This window comes from Centrocercus urophasianus, unplaced genomic scaffold (genome assembly GCF_019232065.1).
Source record: "Centrocercus urophasianus isolate 14NV4802_14NV808 unplaced genomic scaffold, USGS_Curo_1.0 seq_21, whole genome shotgun sequence".
NCBI classification, from domain to species: Eukaryota; Metazoa; Chordata; class Aves; order Galliformes; family Phasianidae; genus Centrocercus; species Centrocercus urophasianus.
In genome coordinates this window covers 1,341,776-1,365,612 of record NW_024884767.1, presented here as the reverse complement: position 1 = coordinate 1,365,612, position 23,837 = coordinate 1,341,776, and the positions used below count along the sequence as shown (strand labels likewise).

At 38.1% G+C, this 23,837-nt stretch overlaps 1 protein-coding gene across 2 annotated transcripts in view; it reads right to left on the bottom strand.

Annotated features, from left to right (window-relative positions):
- RASGRF2 (Ras protein specific guanine nucleotide releasing factor 2) overlaps window positions 1–23,837 on the bottom strand; it is a 122,826-nt gene that overhangs the window by 69,013 nt on the left and 29,976 nt on the right. For both annotated transcript variants that reach the window (XM_042823091.1, XM_042823092.1), the window contains exons 2-9: window positions 20,484–20,590; window positions 10,782–10,929; window positions 10,128–10,217; window positions 8,142–8,395; window positions 6,929–7,008; window positions 6,235–6,428; window positions 4,623–4,732; window positions 1,686–1,804 (exon numbers count right to left, since the gene is read on the bottom strand). In XM_042823091.1, coding sequence (XP_042679025.1) covers window positions 1,686–1,804; window positions 4,623–4,732; window positions 6,235–6,428; window positions 6,929–7,008; window positions 8,142–8,395; window positions 10,128–10,217; window positions 10,782–10,929; window positions 20,484–20,590 — 1,102 coding nt within the window. The remainder of the gene's footprint in view (window positions 1–1,685; window positions 1,805–4,622; window positions 4,733–6,234; window positions 6,429–6,928; window positions 7,009–8,141; window positions 8,396–10,127; window positions 10,218–10,781; window positions 10,930–20,483; window positions 20,591–23,837) is intronic.

The window sequence follows — 23,837 nt, the reverse complement described above, 5'->3', positions numbered from 1 at the left end:
ACAAGGTGACCCGCTTAGTGGATGAAGGTACGGCTGTTGATATGGTCTACCTGGACTTCAGTAAAGCCTTTGACACTGTTCCCCACAACATTCTCGTGGAGAAGCTGGCTGCCCACAGTTTGGATGGGCATCTGCTCTGCTGCGTGAAATGCTGGCTGAATGGCCAGGCCCAAAGAATTGCGGTCAGTGCAGTTAAATCCAGTTGGAGATTGGTCACAAGTGGTGTCCCCCAGGCCCTGGTACTGAGGTCGCTTCAATTTAGCATCTTTATGAGCAAGGGGGTTGAGTGCACTCTCAGTAAGTTTGCAGACGACACCAAGTTGGCAGGGAGTGTTGATCTGCCAGAGGGGAGAAAGGCACTACAGAGGGACCTGGATGGACTGGATTGATGGGCCAAGGTTAACTGTATGAGTTTCAGTAGGGTCAAGTGTCAGGTCCTGCATTTTGGTCACAACTACCCCAAGCAACCCTACAGGCTTGGGGAGGAGTGGCTGGAAAGCTGCCTGATGGAAAGGAAAGAAACCTTGGTGGACTGATGGACAGCCAGCTGAATATGAGCCAGCAGTGTGCCCAGGTGGCCAAGAAGGCCAGTGGCATCCTGGTTTGTATCAGGAATGGTGTGGTGAGTGTGAGTAGGGAAGTAATCCTGTCCCCGTATTCAGCATTGGTGAGGCCTCACCTTGAGTATGTGTTCAGTTTTGGGCACCTCAGTACAGAAAGGACACTGAGGTGCTGGAGCAGGTCCAAAGAAGGACAATGAGGCTTGTGAAGGGCTGGAGAATATGCCCTACGAGGAGCAACTGAAGGAACTGGGGTTGTTTAGTCTGGGGAAGAGGAGGCTGAAGGGAGACCTTATTGCTCTCTTCCAATATCTGAAAGGTGTTTACAGCAAGAGCAGGGCTGGTTTCTTCTCACAGGTGACAGGATGAGGGGAAATGGCTTTAAGTTGCATCAAGGTAAGTTTAGGTTGGATATTAGGAAAAACTTCTTTGCAGAAAAGGTTGTTAAGCACTGGAATAGGCTCCCCAGAGACGTGGTTGAGTCACCATCCCTGGATATGTTTAAAAACCATTTGAATGTGGTTCTCAAAGACATTATTAGCGGGGGGCTGTTGGTTAAGGTAATATAGTTAGGTTGTGGTTGGACTTAATGATCTTTAAGGTCTTTTTCAACCTGAGCTGTTCTATGATTCTATGATTCTGGCACTATGAATTTGAGCTGTTCCTGAAGCACTGATTAAAATGGGAATGACAGCTCTTTCTTAGCAACCGCTTTACTGCTTAATCATTTGACAAAATTTCAGGCTACTCATGCACTTTTGTCCAGGTGATGCATCAGCTGACATTACCATTTTGACTGACCAGACAGCCTTTGTCTCTGTGGAGCTGTAGGTAATTACAACTGAAGATCACAGCCTGTTCAGTGTATAATAGCGTCCCATGTATGATTTACCATTGCTTGCTGTTGTTTTTCATGGTTCCTCAATAATGCAGTACAGAAATGGGGCACAACTATAGTCTCAAATCTGCCCAAATTTGAGCATTTTTAACTCATCCTACACAGTCCACTAGACTTTAAGGATGTTACCTGTGCCCAGTGCAGTGACTTGCCCAATGATGGCAATGTGAACACTGCTGTTTTAAATGCAATTATTTTCATAAGTAGCTTTTAAAGAGAAGTCTTACCTTGGCGTATAAAAGTTTGACTAGTATCTAGCAATATGTCACAGCCTTCTACTATTGTTCTTTCTATGGCCAGATTCTTCCGGATGTTTTCTGTGTCACTCACTTCATCATGCATTACCCTGTCAGACACAATACAAAATGTACTTAAAACTCCCCAAAATATATCTTGCAATATGTTTCAAAAATATGTATGCAAAATATTTCATCTAATTTCATTTGAACTTTTGACAGTGTACGCATAAAGAGATGATAATGTCCTTTACAACACAAAAGATATATACATACAGCACATGACTAGTCCAGAGCAAGTTTCTTGCTCTGCTTTGCCGTCTTTCAAACCATTGTTGCAATCATTTTTTCAGCAGTGGAACCTATTCTGTCAGAGTTGTTCTTAGACTACTCTTGAACGCATCTGACAGATGCCACCAAGATGAAAATTCTTCAAAGCTGCTAGAAGAGTACTTTTTGATACTCACTAGCATCCACAAAACTGGAAATGTTTCTTAGTTCTTTGTGTTAGCTATAAATCACATTTTAGACTCCCTGACCTTGGTTTTAGGTTCCTGGTCTGGTCTGCTTCAGTTTACAACTGAACGTACCATTCACTTCCTCATTGCTCCCTGTAACAATTACTACTTTAATGGTACATCTTTTAACTTCCTCCTCTTCAGTATCTTTAATGATGACCTGGATGAGGGCACTGAGTGCACCCTCAGTAAGTTTACAGATGACACAAAGTTGGCTGGAAGTGTGGATCTGCCTGGGGGTAGCGAGGCCCTACAGAGGGATCTGGACAGGCTGGAGAGCTGGGCTGAAGCCAATGGGATGAGTTTCAACAAGGCCAAATGCCGGGTCCTGCACTTTGGCCACAACAACCCCAGGAAACGCTACAGGCTTGAGGCAGAGTGGCTGGAGAACTGTGTAGAGGTAATGGACCTGGGGGTATTGATTGATGCTTGGCTGAACAAAAGCCAGCAGTGTGCCCGGGAGGCCAAGAAGGCCAATGGCATCCTGGCTGGCATCAGAAATGGTGTTGCCAGCAGGAACAGGGCAGGGACTATCCCCTGTACTCAGCTCTGGTGAGGTCACACTTCCAGTACCACATACAGTTTTGGGCCCCTCCAACCTTGGAGCGGGTTCACAGAAGGGCAACAAAGCTGGTGAGGGGTGTGGAGCACAGGCCTTATGATGAGCAGCTGAAGGAGCTGGGATTGTTCAGTCTGGAGAAGAGGAGGCTCAGGAGAGACCTTATTGCTCTCTATAACTACCTGAAGTGAGCTTGGGGTAGGCCTCTTCTTTTGTGTAACTGGTGACAGAACTAGAGGGAATGGCTTCAATCTGCGCCAGGGGAGATTCAGGCTGGACATTAGGGAATACTACTTCTCTGAAAGAGTGGTCAGGCACTGGAAGGGGCTGCCCAGAGAGGTGGTGGAGTCACTGACCCTGGAGATGTTCAAGGAATGTTTGGATTTTGTGTTGAGGGATATGGTTCAGTGACAACTATTGGTGATAGGTGGATGGTTGGACTGGATGATCTTGTAGGTCTTTTCCAACCTAGGTGTTTCTGTGATTCTGTGATTCTCTTTGTAAGTATCCTCCTCTTACACAGAAAAGCAGTTTATTCCAAGACAGACCTTAACACAGAAACTTGCATGATGTTGCGATATTCCTGAACTGTGACTTGACTGTGCTGTCTCAAGCCTATTCTTCACTCACATCTACGATAAATAAGCCATTATGTTTTATACATATGGTCCATATTGCCTGCTTTGTGAGCAGAAGAGCATCAGTCAATTTGAGCCTCCAATTCTGAACATTCAGAGATAAATTAGTTGGATGAACTCTAACTTATGAGATGAAGCAGAGTCAGTGCTATTTCTTCTTATTATACACATATACACATAACCCTACCCACAGACATTGGCTCTGACTAAGGGGAAAGGAGACATTACTTCTCTGCTTCAAATGGCCTCAGAATATGGCAGACCCTGCTTACACTGCAAGAAGAAAACGCAGCTAATTCTTCAGAAGTCTTTTCAAAAGAAGCCAGAGCATTAAAAGGTGGTGGACATGACATTTAGCTGACTGTATTGAAGATGCAGCAGGACAAAAAAGAAAAATTAATAAGCTCCAAACTGATAGGTGGTTTGTCCAAAATAGCGACTCTGTCTTAAAGGCATTATAGATCTGAACAGTCAAAAGAATGCAATTAACAAGAGCTATAAAGCAATTACGCATTTACAGCTACATATTTTACAGCGACTTTTTTGGTGAATACTCCAGATATTCAAGGCATACATTCTTGTTCATGTAGCGTGTCTTTGTTCACAACAGAAAGATCTGTTTCCTAATGATAGCAACCAAATTTCAGCCCAGGCTGACAGAAAGAAGCATCTAAGACCTGGAGTTTCTAGGAAGATATTCATTTTACAGGCTTCTATAGTGACTACTAATTATGAAAATACATCTTTAGCTCCAGTTTATTTGGACTTCTTTATAGCATATGTGATAGTTCATTAACACATGCAAACTCAACACGGATTGAGAACTCAGTACTTCTCAAGACCCTGACTGATCTCCAGCATTGTGGAATATTGAAAATGCCTCTTAAAAAAAAAAAAAAAAAAACTGTGAAAAAACATACATATTTCTTTATATAAAGAAAATTGCTCGTAACTCAAGGGTAGGTGGTTTCTATAGCAACTTTGTTCTCCCCTACCCAAAATACAAAGTACTTGTAGATTTCTGTTAAACAAAAGACTAGAAGAGTTTAAATATTACTATTTATTTCTTTGGTTTTCTGGACTTTGGTTCGGTTTTGTTCCTTTTATTTAAAATATATTTTTTTAAAAAGAACAAAACCAAAGAGAGAAAATTCATTTTACATTTCAGAGTCTTTGCTTCAGAATTATTGAATAAAAGCATAGAAAGTCTCACCTTGAAAGTTCTTCTAGTTTGGATTTTGCAAATTCAAGGCTTTTTCGTTCAACATGTTCATGTGGTGTGTGAGCCAGGAGTTCATGAAGCGTTATTATGTATCTAGGAATCTTAAAATGAATTAGGAATAGAATCAGTAAATCCTTAAAGAAATAATTTAGATACAGTTTTGTTGTTTTTTTTTTTAAATACGAGTGATAAAATGTAAGTGATAAATACTAAGTGATAATACATACAATCTAAACAAGACTACCAAAATACTGAACTTTTTGGTCACAGAAGCTGCATATGTGTGCGTGTGTTTTCAGTCTGAAGAAACATAAATTCAATTCAATATTGTACGCAAAAAATCAGAGACAGTAACAAGAGTAACAATGAATTTCTTATTTTCTTGCTGTTATTCAAGTGTCAACACAGAAAATTTTCAAAACATTCTGGGAGATCCACATACACCTTACTAAAATTGTAATAGGTTGCAAGCATCTAGATTTTTTACATGCCAGGTGGTGGCCTGTTAGCATACAGATGAAATAATTCATATTGTACTAATGGACACTGAAGAATATGCAAGATTTGACAGTTAAAGGCCAAACAGTAGCTTAACCATCCTGATTCAAACTGTCGTCACTTAAAGCACATTCACGAATGTTAAACTAAAGCAAGTGACCCTGCAGTAGTATTTATTTTTAAAGAATAAGAACTATTTAGAAAGTGGAGAGATGCTTTCTCCTATGCAGAAAACATCCTCATCACAACATTATTCATCACATATCAACAGGACCCTCTCTCTCCCCTCTAAAATCCCAAGGTATTTTTAAGTTCAATCAAAATTTTCCAAACTTTATGGTACACAGGCTAGAAGCTGAACAAATACACTGTTAGAAGTAGCAGTGGCCTTCTAATTAGGATAACAGGGCTGACTAGTTCTAACACAATGGCAGTGACCCTTTTTTTGAGGGGGGGAGAACTCCATTTGCCAGTTACTGAACAAACTGCTGGGATTCACCATTGACATGGTAAATAAACTATGTCAAACATAAATGTCACAAAACCATCACACTAGTGTTTCAAAGACTTTTGATAACAGCTGCAAATAATTAACCCATACGTATCAACAGAATATAACATAAGGCTAATGAAGTTTTCAAATACTTCTGCTGTATATTTTTTATATTCTAAAGACCAGGTCACTGAAGAACAAAAGTAGGAAGAGGGTTTCAAAATATATTTCTCCTAAAATGCTTGTGATTGCTCTAACTTGCTGTACCAGTTATATTACCCCTGTTTGGACTGTTGTGTGTTCCTGCAGCAGGTCAGAAGTCAATAATTTGTTTCCCAACTTTTCCTTTTTTGTTCTTTCGGTACTAGCCCTCACCCAACATTCTGCTTGCATATATACAGGATTCTTAATAGATTTGAGTCATTGTAGTTTGAGAAAAGATCTCTATAAGCAGTTTCTGTATAATAATGAAATACATAAAAACTAAACTAGTTTGCATGAGACTACTTTTACTTACGCAAGAAACACCTTCTATCAATCATGATTTCAGTAACACAAAATGATTCAACAAAACGTGAAAAACAAAGAGTGAAAAAAATGTACAGAGACTACCTGAAACATGGGGTAAGTAAGGAAAGTTTCCAGCATTCGCCCCTCACATGCTGGGTTGGCTTCATATTGCTTCAAGAGTTTGTCAAAATCTCTGTTTTGCTTACAATTTGCCAGTACTTGTAGACTATACTGATGATTCCGAACAAATTCTTGATATATGTTCAGCATTGGCAGCAGAATGTCAAATAAGTCAGCTAGAAAAAGTCAAGAAATGCTTTTTTTTCCAGCTATCCATGTCTTGGAATGTATTTTTTAGAAAAAAACAAAACTATTATGTTCTATGGAAGTGAATTACTGCAATCAGTTATCTTTCCAATAGATTCGGAAACATTATACTTTGTTCTTTCACCTGTCAAAATAGAGTTGTTCTGATGAGTTAATAACCAGACAATTTCACTGCAAATGCAGGGGCCTCTGTGTAAACAATGCTCATGATCAAGGCTAAAACAGAGGAATTCTCATCTGGATATCAGGCGTGTTATACTACTGCCCATGTGGTACACTCACTACACCAAACCACACGGTACTAGCTCTACAAAAGCATTTCATTCAAAAAGGACACAGTCACTAAAAAAAAAAAAAGAAAAAAAAACAACTCACAGCAATTTAAAAAAATAATTACAAAAATTGAGAAAGTATAACAACCTGTAGAAATACTTTAAAAAATACAATAGTAAAAAATACAGCAACTTACCTAGAATTAAGGTAGGCCAATTAGCAATCCTTGCTTTTAAACCTTGATGAAATATTTCATGAAGAAACATGATTGTTTCACTGAAAAACAAGTATTTAAAGAAACAAAAAAAAATTCAGGTCTATTTGCCAATTTACAATTCACAAAGAAGCATTCTTTCTTGTTTACTGGTGCATTTTTCATTTCAGTAGGAAAAACAGAAGACAGTTATTATTATTATGGAAGTAAACAATTCATTTTATTACAATGTTTAGATTTTTTAGTGCAGTATCTTTACAAAATACATAGTAATTACCATGGAAAGCATATCTTAACTGCTTAATCTTTTAAATAAAATAGTTTATTAAATAGTATATTCCACATAGGTTAACGACTAAGTGTTCCAAGAATATCTCTGACAATGTATCAATAGTTTTAGAAAACCTCTAGCCAGTGGCAGTTATAGGTATTCTCACAGTACTCTTCAAGATCTGAAGCTGAGAGCTTTTCTATAATGTGAGCTTTGAATAGCACTGTACTTGAGCTCATGTGATCAGCAGAAGGAGCTTTAGAGGCATCCCTACGGTAAGTGGAATCATGAAGAGTTCAGTGATCATGAATAAGACGTTATGAAAGGAAAGTCTGTCTCATAACTGAAGAAACAAGTTGTTCTCTCAGAAGTTTGGGGCAGTTTTGGATGCAGTCCCAATCCTGTATCAAATTCTATACGGCTGCTGGCTTGTTTTTACATACTCGTTACAATAGCACTAGGATGCTTAATGCAGAGAACAATTCTTTTTTGCTGGATACGAAAAGACAAGCAAAAGAAAAGGAGGCTCCTTAGGCACGACAATAGAAAAAAGAAAATATGACATACTCATCCTGAGGGTCTTATCTGAATCATATGAGGCCACTAAGTACAATTTCACTCTCTTAAGAGAAAAGGAAACAAGAAAGGTGACAGAAAATTTAAGAGAGCTGCTCAATAAGGCATTATTTATGTTTCCCTTCCTCTAGCACAGCAGCTACAGAATGTAAGGAGGCAGATAGGACTAAATGGCTTCAAACAGAATCACAGACTGCAACTTACCTCTTACCCTAAGGGAATGAGGTCCAACTCAGACACATTACTTATATCACAACAAACAAACAAAAGCAAAACTTCATTACTACAAATACAGACAGAATGAACAGGAGTGGTCAGAGGAACCTCCAAAAGCAAAAATAAACATACCTATTAAGGAAAATGCTACTAACATCATCATGACTGATAGGTGGCTTCTTTGAACTTGCAGCCATTCTTAAGGGCCTCAGAAAACAGTTCACAAGAACATAAAGTTGATGCACATATTCAGATTCAGCCTCAACCATGTTAAAAACTATCTGATTCCTTTTTCTCATACTTTCTGCATGGGGAGAACAAATATAATCTTGGACAATAGTCTTCCATTTTCTTCTACATAACCAGCCTCTCATAAAGCTCTGAACCTAAAAAGGAACCAGGCAGAAAAACAGATGAGAAGAAAACTTTCATGACTATTTTTAAGTTCTTCTCTCAATAAATAACCTTCTACATGAAAAGCCTCAGTCAAAAAAATCTGTTGTCCTCTAAACTATTACTGATCTATAATTGTTCCTTAATAATTCTTTTAGGTATCTATTTTTAAAATAAGTCCTACAAGCATTTTGTAATATTCGTAATATTTCTTGCTCAAAAATTGCTTGAAAAGACAACCTGTACACAACAAGATTTTATTACAGTCTCAGAAGTTCAACCTCTTTCTATCAGCACAGTTATCCTACACACAGGTTCTTTTAACTCCTTTTATTTCTCCTTACACGTTTATCATTTTCTTACACCACCAATCATATTGTGCAATGTTTTTGTGTAAGGTATTTCAATACAGACTTCAATATCAGCATTGACATAATTCTGAAAAAGCTGCTAATCTCAGTTTGATTTCTTTTTTTGTACAGATATCACTTAGTGTTTGTTTCCAAAGTACATACACAGTTGAACAGCAGACCTAGATGAGAAATACTACCCAGAAAAAGTAGGTTTGGGGTATTCTTACAATGATTTTCTATGCTACAGAAAAACCTACTTAAGCATAATATCCACTGAAGTTATAAGTGGATTAAACATCTACTTCTAGTCACAGAAAACTTCAGTTGCCCTGACCTTGATGTGACAACCATTTGTCTTGAAAGAGAAATGGAAAAATTCACTGATAACAGTTTACACTGAATAAACAACTTTAGAAAAAAAAGAAAAAAAAAGAGGACCAACTGTCAAAACAATGAAGATGTAGAAAGCAGTGAATCAGAATCAGAACTCTCCATGTACGAAAAGGGACAATTCTGTCTTTATTACAATGAAAAAGAATATTCACATAAGGGTACCAGCTCAGTATTAACCCTGCTCAGTATTAGACTCCAACTACCTGAAATGGTTAGTGAAATGCAGCAGAGAGAAATGCAGCAGAAAAGAAATTATGTAATCTGAGAGACTGAGCACTGTGAAAATTTGGGTGACAAATGAAGGACCACATCTTCAAGCATGATTTCCATTTATACTGTACTAGGATTTGTGGGAGTCATCTATGGGCACAGTTCTGGAGCCATTTACATATAGCCTTAAGCAGTGTTACCAAAAGCTTTGCACGTAAATACCATACAAACTGGGACAATTCTTCATTGACGTTAAAAACACTGGCCATATTCTCCTAGAACGACCAACATCAAATCGACCAGCAGAAGAACTGAAATAATATAGCTCTCCGCATTGCCAATGTTCGTATTCCATATGCAGTGACAGAATGTAAATTATTCTCTCATTTTTTATGAACACTTTTACAAGCAAGGAATATAAACTCACTACGTGCTTGATTCTTGGCCTCTGACCTAATTTCAGTCTTCACAAGCAGTTGAATGAAATGTGCAATCTTCTCCAATAAACTGAATATATACCAAGTAAAAAACAAACACCTAGGTAAGAAATACACTATGGAGTAAGTACATCTTTGAAAAACAGAAATTGATATAATTTAAATATATTTGAGTAGGGTCATGGCAAAAAATATCTTGTTAGTTGAGTGTGCCTAATTAAACAGTAAACGAAGACAAAACTAGTGGAAAACAAAACAAGACAGACTGAAATAGAAGAAAACCTCCCCCGTTCCATTTTTCTCCTCTCAAACACAGAGTGGTGCATGTTTACCTTTTTAATTTTTTTAATATCTGGATCCTCATCTTCCTGGTTGCCTTGATAAGGTCGCATTCTTTCTTTTGTTTTATTTAGAGCTATAATCTGATAAAAACAACCAGTCATTAAATACTTTTTCAATGTAATGAAATTCTTTCTTACGAAACTAACAGAAAAATACTTTCTTCATCTTCTAAGGCTCTTCTTAAGGTTTGATTAAGCTGCACAAAATGACAAGCGTATATTTGGTCACAGGGACATAAATACAGTTCTCAGGAAACAAATAAGGCTCTTGATACAGACAGAAAAAGAACCAGAAGACAGCTGGTTCTCTTCTCAAAATGAAATGCGCATTTCACACCTCCTCAGATCAAAACTGCAACAAAACATCTAATACTCAGTGAAATAGAATAGTTTGGACCAAACTCACTGCTCAAAGACAGATAGAAAATAGTATCAGTGGTATTCATATTGCAAAGTAATATGTAAAGTAATAAGTAAAAGTAATCCAATCAGTATACCAGTCCATAATACTTGTAAGAAAAAAACCTAGCCAAGGATTCATAGGAGGAATGTTCCATATTGATTCACAAAGATTACAGAAATATTAAAAATTATTATAATGCACACAGAAAAATATTAGAATTTATTGATTACTTTGTCACATACTTCTGATTTAAGTCTTTCAATTTCTGTGTCTTGATCTTCAAGTTGATGTCGAAGCTGATTGGCTGCAATCTTTTCAGTCTCTACAATTTGGACAAGATGAATGTACTTCTGCATCAGTACTTCCCTTTCAATCAGAATATCTGAATAACTAGAAAGGAAAACAATTAATTCAGTAAAAACAGCAAAATGTTCTCTTTCATATCCATTTCTGGGATAGTGACAGGAATTACAAAAATGTCAAGAAATCAGAAATAAATCCTCGTTTTGTCTAATATATAATGAAAAGCTTAATCACAAATCATCCAGAGCTACAAAATATTCAATAATCTTTTCAGATATAGAGAAATATAGAAGCGTACCAAATCTTCCTTGAGCAACACAACAGCACTCACTTTTTAAAAGCTTCCAATTCCCAGGTTTAGCTCAAGAATTCTCTTCAGTCAAATCCTTTAATTATTTTAAGGGCTGCTTTTTCCTTCTGTTACTTGGGGACATATGTGCACAGCATTTAGCATCTCAGCTGAAATGCTTCTCATTCTCTCTGTCTGTACGGAAGAACTCCCATCATAATCCTCAACACCATTATTTTGCTTTGCTAATACCTACTTAAGAGTTTTATTCAAAGTTTATCCAATCTTCTTAGTAACAGGAACTGTGGTATCAGTCCCTATAACTCTTAGCTGCCAAATCATCAACTTCAGGTAAAGAAAGAATCAGACCTTCTTATGCAACATCTTAATCAGATTCTTTTTCCACGTGATTCAATCTCTCTGACAAAGACAATTTAAATGTGCAGAAAAAGCACAGTCCTATTAAGTGCCTGCTTGCTGGAAAATGATTCAGTAAAATCTACAGACACATGCAGCCTATTTACCTAGGTCTCAAGGAGATTGTTCTTCTCAGAGTCAAATAATTAGCCACTCATCCTGACTGGCTAGTGTGGTTGACACACTGGAGGGAATGGATGCCATCCAGAGCAATCCTGACAGATTTGAGAGATGGGCTCTGTGTGATGCTCATGAAATTCAACTAAGCCAAGTTCAAGGCTCTGCACATAGGTCAAAGCAATTTCAACCACAAGTTCCAGTTGGGCAGTGAGCAGACTGGGAGCAGCACTGAGAAGAAGGATTTAGTACTGGTGGATGAAAAACTGAGCATGAGCTGGCTATGTGTGCTTGCAGCACAGATATCCAAGTGGACCAAGTGTATTCTGGCTTGCATCAAAAGAAGGGAAAAAGAGGTGATCCTCCACCTCACTTTCATGAGACACAACCTAGTATTCAGCTTTGGGACCCCCAAAACAAGAAGGACGTGAACCTGTTAGAGCAGGTTCAGAGGAGTGCCAGAAGCATGACCAGAGGGCTGAAGCACCTCTCTTATGAAAAAAGGTTTAAAGAGTTGGGGTTGCTCAGCCTGGAAAAAAGAAGGCTCTGGGGAGACCTCATTGCAACCTACAGTATCCAAAGGGGCCTGCAAGAAAGCTGAGGAGGGACTCTGCAGGTGTTCAAGCCTGGGCTGAATGAGTGCAGTGTGAGGTGTCCTTGTGCGTGGCAGGGGGTTGGAGCTACATGATCTGCAAGCTCCTTTCCTTCTCAACATATTCTACAGATCCATGATTTGTAAGACAAAGACCAAATTGCAAAAACATGGGGGAACAAAGGTCCAAACCTTTGGCAAAGGATCTTTTATTATTTTATGATCTATAATCACTGAAAACGCTGACTATCACATCTTTCCTACTGTCACGGTAGTACAGTATTTGATGGAAGAAATTTTTGGATTGCATGTGCTTTCCTTCTGAACTTTTTTCTACTTGCTACAGCATATATTTTATTTTACTTTTGCTATTAAATGCTGCTTTAAAATGTAACAATGTGCATCCTCTCTAGTTAATATTTTTTTCCCCTATATATTTATGGCTAATTCAGTCAGCATAACCTCAGTTACACATTGCAGGGGCAAACTATTTAGTACAGCTATTAAATTCACTGGTTAACCTGGAAAGGAAACTTAGATTTAAAACAGTTAGCTATCATAAAGCTAAAGTTATTCCTCCTTGAATGGATTATGAGAAGGATAAAAAGGGAATTCAATTCCATTGCATTTATTTTTATATTTTAACTACTGCAAACGTAAAAAGTAAATGGCCAGAAAAGGACACTGAACATCTCTTCTGAAAGATAAAATATAATCCCTGAAAAAATGTATAATGGAGGAGTACATACATCTTCTGTGTAATAAACAGTAATAAAGTATGAGATTTAGCGCTTTACAGATGTTAATTATCTTTTTGGCTTACAAGAATTCAACTTTTCCAGAAAACATAGTTCTCAATCTCCTTGCACTTTAAGAGGCATGATAAGAAGTGTCTGAGTTAGAAATACAGATAGCACCTGCACATTTACAACCATTAAGAGGTGTTACAGTGATAAAAGCAAATGTAACTGAAAACGTAGTTCCTACTGTTTGCAGCATCAAGTAATTCACATTTAATATAAAAAGCAGCCTCTTCTACCCAGAACGAGACCCAAACAGGTGACAAGCCCTTTTTTTGGATCAATCCTTTTCAAAATTGTCTTTCTTTCTTTCACTACAAAATGTTTCCAATATAGAACTTGACAGATTTGGATTTGCTTTTATTTAAGGCCAGAGAAAACATCAAGATGTAGCATCTTGAAGGGTGAACACTTCCTGCAATCTTAACATAAAATTCAAGAGTAATTGTACATGCAATATTTTTTGTCTTTTTGCTATTTTTATTTTCTTCCTTTAGGGGAAGAAATTTCATCCAGATTTTTCAAGTTCTTAAAATGCATTAAGCTATACTTCTGCAGTCTCGCTTCATAAGGCCATAAAAACTTTACAGCAAAAGATTGATTTTTTAAAAAATTTTTTTGAGATGCATATACTTTGCCGAGCTAGTGGTTTGATGGCATAAAAAGTCAGTCTCAGGATAGAAACAAAATACTTCATTCACTGCCGTAATTGGTAGTACACCGAGACGTTACTCAGAACAGCCTATGCAATTACAGTAACCTCAAATGGGCTAGCCATTTTCCTTCTCAAATCTGCACTTGCTCTGGGAAATGAAAATTACAGAATTTTGGAATAAACTTTACTTAATTCCAAAAATACTTTTATCTGCATTTCTATCTAGTTTCCTTCTGAACTTTTTTCTACTTGCTACAGCATATATTTTATTTTACTTTTGCTATTAAATGCTGCTTTAAAATGTAACAATGTGCATCCTCTCTAGTTAATATTTTTTTTCCCCTATATATTTATGGCTAATTCAGTCAGCATAACCTCAGTTACACCTTGCAGGGGCAAACTATCTCTACACTTAAGAGATAAACTATCTCTACACATCCATCTCTACACTTAAGAGTTAGATGTAACTCTTAAATTGCTATTCTGTGTATCGGGCATAACCTCTGGAGCCTTCAAAGACACAGCATGGTTTCACTAGCAGATCAGCAGACTTTTAATTAATTACATACAAAATCCGTTAATAAAGAAAATGATGCCAAAGTCTTCAACTGTCAAAAAAAGATGAAAAAATCATAAAGCAACTTGTGAACAGTCTGGATCTAGTTCTCTTGTTCAGGTACTGCTTCAAAGAAAAAAAAAAACAACTGTTGTGAACCATAGTTTTCTGCAGAGTGGTATCTATAGAGAGAAGTAATTCTGTAACGTTTTAACAGTAACTAGCAAGAAAACAGAGCTACTTGAGAGGTGTCTCATTATTAGGAACTCCCTTTTCTCACAGCAGATAAAGGCTTCAGTATGCTAACTATACAAAAACTACATAAGCAGCCAAAAGCACTAAGGTTCTGGCAGTGAACCTCGCCAGAAATACTTATGGTCCTATCAAATAACCCTAAAGATCTGAAGTGCAGAATGCAACCACATCAACTCTTTGTGAAAAGCAGGCAAGATGGCTTTGGAGGTGTGACATAAATAAATTGCATGTACATCTGCCCTTATGAATTATTTTCAAGCAGCCTTGGTCTCCTCATCAAAGGAGAAAAAGCTTCCAGACAAGGTGTGGAGTTTACTGTCATATTAGCAGCCACATTAAGGATGGAAAATGTTACAACAGAACCTACGTAATCCATTGCTATGACTGCAATCAATGCAGCTTGTGAGACAGCCTGTACGTAAGTACTGTTGACCTTTAATGAATTTCTGATGATACAAGATTTCAAAGACAATCAATGGCTTCCAGAGTTGACAGAGCTGTGGCTTACTGGAAGATATATAAGTAAAATGGGCTTTCAGATACACACTGACAAATGTTTAGAAAGACCATAAAAATAGTGTCTGTTGATTTCCAGTCACGCAACTGGGAAATGGCACTTGGACTACGAATGACTACAGTAGTCAGGATGGAGAGGGCGGCACAGCAGGACTGCGTGACATATCCAGAAATGTGGTTAATCTGCATCCCAAATGGCTCATTATTTTTAGTACAAGACCATTCAAATTGGGAAATGAAAATAAAAACTGGAACATAAACTCTTAAAAAGGTAGACCCAACAGCCACTGAAAGCTTTGTGCGCCCAAGCCATGGATTTGGGGAATGGCTTTCTTTTGGACAATGGGTATGCTGGTGATACCACGCTCTCATGGGACAGTGAGACAATCCTGGAAACACATTTCATTGATCAATGCAGTACCCATCAAATTTCAAAACACAGGACCCGCTACAACTCATACTAAAAAGCAAGCTGTTTCAACTGTCCTAGCACTCCTTTATTCAGGAAATCTGACTAAAGGAATTAATCTGTAATGAACTCAAATAGAGAGGTACATTATCCCATTATGCAAAAACAGGTCAGAATTCAACAGCAGCTATGAAGAACAGACCAAATACAAAGGGAACATACACACCCCTGAGCTGGGGATTCTCTGAGCTCCTGGGAATTTGCAGCTAATATGTCTTGGAGAAGGGGACACTGGTGAAAATGCAGATATTTACTTAGAAAACAACTACCGCACCAATCACCTAGACAGCCATAGTAACAATAAATAATGACTGCCTCTGGAGCTTTGTGTCTACCTAATGTGCTGTGTGCTAATGTGGAAATGACACAAAAGGGAAACACAATAGGAACCTATCTGCCAATATGAACAAGTCCCCTTAATGGACTAAAAAAGTAGTTTGCAACAGCACTAAGATACCTGCTCCAGGAACACAGCCCTCCTGGGGGAGAAGACAGACTTCTATGTGCAAGGAGCATAGGTGATGCCATCCTCTCTGGTTCAATGTCTAAGAGTAGGAATGTTAGGGTGTGTGATAATTACCTAATTTTAACAAATGCAAATAACCTAAGCAGATAAAGGAGCCCCTTGGCCTGGCTACTCCCACAGCTATCGCAGGAGACCAATCAGCCCATAAAAGGTCATTTGCGACAGGAATGGCCAAAAGCACAGGCAGGGAACACCAGTCTCATCGTCAGTAATATTGTCTGGCTGTGCCCTACCCCAATCAGCACAGAATGCTCTATCTTGTCAGTAAACTCAGTTTCTAACTCTTTGCCTGAGTGAGAAGACTGTACACGTGTTCATGGAGCTCTAAGTGTCAGCAGCTAAGGCAACAGACAACGTGACCCTGTGTGTCTGCAGTTTCAGGAGAGCAGGAGTGTGCGCATATGGTGCGGGTGTGCACGTTCAGGGTGCAATCGCTACTGAGTGTCAAGCCCCACTCTCCAGTGGGTCAGATTAGCTCCTTGGAAGCTAGGTATTGATTAGTCTGCAAGACTGGAATCATCAGAGAGTTGCTGAGATGGCCTCTGGAGGTAACAGAAGACATAGTTCAGTTACTAGGAAGACCATAAGGTTGGGTGATTGACTGATAAATGTATCTGCACGCATGACTTCCGAAAATGAGCTTCCCACAAGCTAGTTAACAGCTACGCTGAGTGTGTAAGGTCAGATACAGGAAACCCTCACCTCTGAGGGAGGGGGACTGAAAGCTGGCAGCTGGAGAGGGACTGAGGGGCTTTGGGTCATGCTTCCAATTGCTAGCAATGGAGCACCAAGGATCCAGGGCCAGTTCCTGAACAGACAGGTTCCTGTGTGCCAACAAGACTGAGCAGTAAGTCTTTTCTTTGAGGATTGTGGATTGGAGGGCATATCATACGGTTTAAACAGCAATTTAGCTGGAAGAAACACTCCACTCTTTTGCCCCACATAGCTTTTCCAACCAAGTGCCTCCCATTCCTTTGTGTGGTAAACACAGGTGTATTGTGTGGATGTCTAGTAAACAGACTCAGAGAACTGAGATAGATTAAAACTATGCTGGCAAAAAAACATGAAAAACGTAATTGTTTTTAGTGAAAATCGGTTTCCCAATTAAGTTCACGCTTGTGGCAGCATGAGGGAAGGGCTGGCAAAGGTTGGGAAAGAACTGCTATCTTATGAAAATGACAGCTTCCAGCAGCAGTGTAGACTTGTACAGGTATAAAGCATACGTGAAACTGCAGCCTGGGATACTTAACTCAAGACTTTCAAATACGACAGACTAGAAATTTGATGAGTACTTCATACAATAAAAAAAGAAAAAAAGAAAAGAAACGTAACAGGATTTCAGGCAAAGTGAATAAATAAATAAATAATTAAATAAAATTAAAAGAAGAAATAGAAAAGAAGCTAAAAAAAAAATAATCAGTCTCAGTTCATTGACAGAGAAATATATTTTCAAAAGGGGCCAAGTTCTGCAACAAAAACCCAGGACAGAAATACCAGAATCAGTCACAGACAGAGGAGCCAGTGGTTGCCAAGAATAAATCCCCCAGTCCAGAAATGTAACTCCAAAAAGCGAAACCCTTCTCTGTCACTCTGAATATTACTGAGAAGTCAAAACACTGAGAATTAAAACAAAATGAAAAGAGATGAAAAATGGGTATGAACATGGAGCTCACAGTGAATTGAGTCCCAGTAGAATACACTGAATTGCATATGCCATTGTCAGATCATAAGCCATCCATTCTCAGATGAGGAGGAGGTACTGGGGAGGGGAGCATAAGCACTGCAGCATCTAGCTGCAGCACACAACAGCATGCCAGCTCTCAAAGACTGTACAGTACTCCCCAAATGATAAGCAGCAACATCCCACCATAGCAAAATCTTCCAAGAAACAAGGGACACGTTTATCCCTTCACAACAGAAAATGTTTTAATTAATAATTTGCATCCAGACAAAATACCTAGTTCTCAAAAAGGGTTGTAGTGTGTACTGGGATGGAAAGGCTTATTTTTTCAACTGCAAATTAGATAAAAAATGGAAGAGACTCTGAGGACTGCCAATGTGCATTTTGCAAAAAAGTCAGGGAAAGCAGTAAAAAAAATCACATTTTGTATGCATCAATAAAAAAAAAAACAAGAAATTAAAAAAAAAAACACAAAAAAACCCCAAAAACTAACCACAATGAAACAAAAAAGGAAAAGCAACTCACTCCTGTTTTGTCTCATCTAAAACAGGGATTATCACAGCTACTGATTACAAAGGGACCCTCCAGAAAGTAAATGAATATTTCTAACATATTCACACAAAACAAGATATTCCAGGCCTTAACTTTAAAGGAAGAAGAGATGTTCTCATTATCTCTTCAATTTTTTTTACCTAAGATATCTAAGATACTGAAAGAAGTATTTTCGAAACACAACACAAACTGTCATTTAGCAAGTCAAAACAAAACTGTGAGAGAAGGGTCAGAAATGTCTTATGCTAGTCTCAGACAAGCAGTAACACTCAAGCAGTTGCTACGGCTTGTCCCCATATGTCAAAAATATAGACAAATTCAAACAAAAAGTCTACATTGGTGACACAGGGAAAAAAATAATCCCTGAGACAACATTGTTTTATTTAAGATGGCAAGAAAAACGTTAGATAATAGCCTAAAACTATTACCTTTCACTTTATCTTTGGTAAAAGACCCAATGCTGAAATAACTGGGTGTGTAACCACAAGTCTTTTTTGCTAGGCACAACATAAGGCAAATAAAAGAAATTTGCACTCAAGCAGGATAGCATTAGAATAACAATGCAAAAAGAGTACCGTCTTATGCTGTGTGTTGAGCAGCTAAATTTCAACACAATCTTTGTCACTTATTGGTATTCTGTCAAAGTAAGAAGAATGTAAGAACACAAAAAGCAGTGTTCAGGTCCTTGGAAGGGCCTTGCCAAGAAATATCAAACGAATGCAGAAAAGCACATTCAAAATCCCTCACATGACACAGGGCCCTGAGAATACCCCTCATAGTCCATGTCCATAGTTTCAAGTCATAATAGCTGCCATTTCAGACAATACGTGCAAGTAACAAGACTAGCTTAAGACCAGCTTTGTCCAAAAAAGGTTGCCTATGTTTTCATTTGTGTGTTATTTAAGGTTGGTTTAATATTTTGCTAACTGCTGCCCTGGAAATTCATGTGGGATGTGTTTCTGAACTGAGCCTTCCAATAAGAAATTTTAACTCAGTGTTGTGAAGCCCTTCTTGCGTATGCGCTTTTTAACCAGGCAATAAGCTAGAAGAAAATTCTCAGAATAGGGAACACACCGTAGGATCCTGCTTACCCTGAATGCCCTTACCAGAAAGCAATAAATTCAGTCTCCTTTCTTCACTTGTTTTTTATCATAAATCACAGCAGAAATTGACCTAAAATCAATAACAAGTTGAACAGTTCTCCTTAATAACACAGGTGGCATGGAAAGAAACTCCAAAACCTGACAGCTTCTCAGCTCCTGAACTGCGCTGTCACTTGCAGTGCTACTGCGCAAAATTTGGCTCATCTAGTACCACAACCCAGCAGGTGCTCCAAGAAGGAGCAAAACCTGTTCAGTTAGGCAGCAATACTAAGAAAATGATAAAGATTCAAACAGTAGATGTCTAGAGGACATAAGGGCTAGAGCTTCAGGGACTAATTTCAGACTAATTTCTAAATTAAATGCTGCTATCTGGTGTTTTTCATTTTCTTTTTCATAAAGCACAATCACTTTCATTTACATGGCTTAAGTTGTAAGTAATTCAGAAACTGTCTTCTTCCTCAAAGTGCTACCATGATAGAGTAGATTACTTGAGGTAAGTGTATAAGAGAAGAGGCTGGAGAAAGTGCATTTCAACAGATAACTGCCTCTGCAACCCATTTCTCAAACCTCCAGTTGGCTAATTTTCGATTATACTGTAAACCTTGAATGCTATCCTATCAGACCTTTTCTCAGGGAAATAGTTGCATGGGTGGGACTAATAACATGCCCCCTTTCAAAAGATACTGTTCAGAACTTCAATTTAAAGATTTCTTTTTTCATTATGCTTTATCATAATGATGGTTTGGTCTCCTTTTTTTACGTTTACTCCCGAGTAAGAGCTTTTGAAGAAACATTTTTTTCTTCATTTGCAGATCACTTATTTCTTCATGCATACTCATTTCACTTCTAACAGAGACTTATCCTAGAAGCTGTTTCTAATAAAAGGGTATCCTGTAGCAAATTTCATCTAGAATACAATCACTTGCAAACGATAAAATATGGCTTTGTAAGCATGAACTGAAGAAAGCATTCATTTTTAAAACGCATCTGTAAATTGCAAGTAATACACATCTAACACATTGTAAAATGTATTTGTACTTTAGAAGGTGAATTTAGATTTTCAAATTATTATCAGTATAGATAGAGGTGAAGGTTAATGATCAAGTTTCATACCTAGCCTGGTGAATAGCTTCCACCCATTCATCTCCATCACCTTCATCCTCACAACGGAGCTCCAGTGGCTTCTGCCCTTCATGGCCAAATAGAACAGTAAAGTAATACTGCAAATTAAATGAGAAAAAAAAATATTTAGGAACGCTTAACTAAAAGACCTACATAAGGAATCTGTCTTTTAAAACTCAGCCCAAACTGTTTCCAGCCCATGATTATAAGTTTTATGCTATTAGTCATGAAATACAGATTGAAGTTGAAACTGTAACATATTCCCCCATGAATCAAGGCAATAGCTTTCATGATACTTACAGTAAGTTATCATTCTTAAGATCTCACATACAAAATAACAGAATGTAAGTCCTTTAGAAGCTTCTACAGTCGCATACAATACTGCAACTGTAGGAGAGTACCTGTAGTTCTTTTTTCCTTGCATTTTTTTCAGCTAACACTGTCCTTGTATGCCATCATAGGATCCTAGATCTGGTGATGCCATCTCTTCATCACAAGACTGTGCACTCGGTGTAGATAATTTCTTCATTACTCCAGAAGAACAAGAAAAGTGTCCCTTCCTATTTTTCACACTCCAAAAACATTTTTCCTTTTTTTCAAGTAGCCTCAGCCGCAATTATCATTACAGCACATTTTGTTTCATAAGAAAATACTCCTCACAGAAGAAGTGTCGTATTTTTTGACGGCCTTCTCATGTGAAGGATTTTGCCCATGGTCTGTTCTGTGAAATGCACAATTTCAGGAAATTTTTTTCCTCCTTTCAGAATTTAGTAATACCACTAGTAATATCTATAGCTAGCAGGACCTGAGAACATCATCACCTATTTCAAAACTCATTTCACAAGGGTATTTGCATTCTGGTAGCAAACAGCATTCCTGCGATTTAGACGAAAATAAGTGAGAAAATATTCTAATTAAGCACACACCTATAACTTCAGTAGGTTCCTTGATTGCAGCCATAATGTAGTGAGCTGTTTCACAGACAGACCTACCTGCATTGGGTCTGACTCCACACAGAGCCATCCAGCTGTTAGGCTGTGTGATTCAGAAGGTCTCGCAGAAAAGCATCTCCACATCAGATCATTCAGTTGTTTTTATCATCTAAAATTTCTCAGTTCCTCTTTCACCATCATCCCCATTAATAGGAAACTGACTGTAACCACATGGTAGCAGTTATTTTCCAGGTTCTAACAGTAAATTCCAAACTCACACCAGTTAGCAAGTGAGGTATGTAACTTACTTTCTCCCACCACTCTATCAGCAGTAAGTAACCTGAAGTGATATCAACAAACATTCTGCTTTCCTTGTCAAATCCACAGCTCCGCTGAAAATACCTCTCTGAGCCAAGCACAATGCCGGTGATCCAGCAAATACGAACCAATTCAGAATTCACAGCTAGTTCAGGGCAGGAACAAGCACGAAAAGAAACAGAGGGATGAAATTTTACCTACAGAGAAGTGACTGCAGATATTTACAGTCAACACTTATAATTAACTTTGTCCATATAAAATGAGAGAGGGTTTCATCCATTCATTGAGCCCTTATGAAACATCTGGCAGCCTGCTGTGCAAGCACGGAGCATCCATGGCATGCACAGAGCCCAGAATGAATTGTATTCACTACTGGCACTATGGCTGTGTGCACACCTGTGCTTTTATCTAGGTTTGTGCCTGGAGGCCTCACATTTACAAAACCCAGCTGTTTAGGTGCTTCTGACTACAATTCTATGTTTAACTTCATTTTAGGTAATGTGAGTAATAAAATGGCATTCCACAAAGAGAAATCTATTTCCCCATGAACTGTATTATTTACTAAAAATTGTTAAATGTATACAACATGCTTTTCATACAGAACATCACAAGTACCACAGGATTAGCAGCAGGCAATCGAAATAAGCAAGGCAAGGCAAAATAAGCAGAAGCACTTACATTTAATAGGCTACATAAAGAAAGTCTGGGCCCAGATAAGCTAGGTTTCTGAAAGAAAACTACCCTCATTTACAGTCAAGAACCAATAAATCATTCAAAGCACAATCCCACTAAACTGATTTTCCTAACAATGCATATTCTTTAAATCTGAATGCCTTGCAACTAGATAAAATGATGACATTTTGTAAGATTTTCCACATCAATAACTTTCATGATAAAGCAGTGCAGTTTAATACGACCTACAAGATGGAAAAAAGTGCAGCACAATTACATACAAGTGTGCTTTGTTTATGGACTGGAATAGTCTTTCTCTTGAAGTATATTTAAAGATAAATCACACCAATCAGTGCTGTATTTTATGTAACAAGTTGTTTGTGATTCACAAAGCTGCTAACTGACATATGAAATGAGAAGATATACAAGTATAGACAAGCACGGGACTTAATCCCACTGTGTTCAAGTTAAAGGAAAAAACGTCACTGCAGTCCTCCCTATCCCTTATCCCTTTAGAAGTCATCTAATTCAGACCTCATCTGAGCAAGATCTGCAGTGATCTCATTTCACAGAATTTAGACTTAGAGGTATGCAGTTATTATGGTGACAGGCACGATCTAAATGCTTTTCATTAGACCAGGAAAATGCACAAATTCAAACTTAAGAGGGCTAGTGCCAAACGACTGGACTCAATGAAAGCAAAAACTAAATTATAAAAGGCATCTGTTTCCATAAGCTGCTTTTAAAAAAATCATCACTTACCTGCTCCATCACACATGGGTGTGTGGAGTACTGCACTCCAACATGAGCGTCAATTATCACTTGACTTAGCCTGAAGTCAACTCTACAGTAAGTAAAGTGCGAAGCATAACATACTCCCAAAGAGTATCTCTACATCATGCTTGAATTCTAACTCCTCTCAAACGTTTCTCAAGCAGCAAATATCTTACTGCAAGAAAATGATGGCATCCTTGATGTTTTACTGTATTTTCAGCACTTTTCTGCATACATCCAGTACTTCCCTGACGTGATGACAGTAAATATGCACTACAGGACACATTAACACTGACTACCAGTATCATCATTTATGAGGGGAATGAGGAAAAGTTGTTACTAGTTGCATAAATTTGAAGGCCCTGTCTCGACTGACTGTGAAGGAAAGAAAAACAGGAACAAGATGCATAAAGAATGTTACTGTGCCAGCTTGTACCTACCACTAATCAAAGTTCCTTACTGTGGTGAGAATGGAAGATTATGCAGTGAGATGATCAGTGCCTCTGCTTCAGAGAAGTGACCAGAACAAGAATAAGATGAAAAGTACTTCACCAGAACATTTATTGTCACTCGTTATTATGCTGAAATCTCCACTGACAGCGTAATAACTTTTCCCAGATAATAGCTGTACTCAAAATAAGACAGCAAA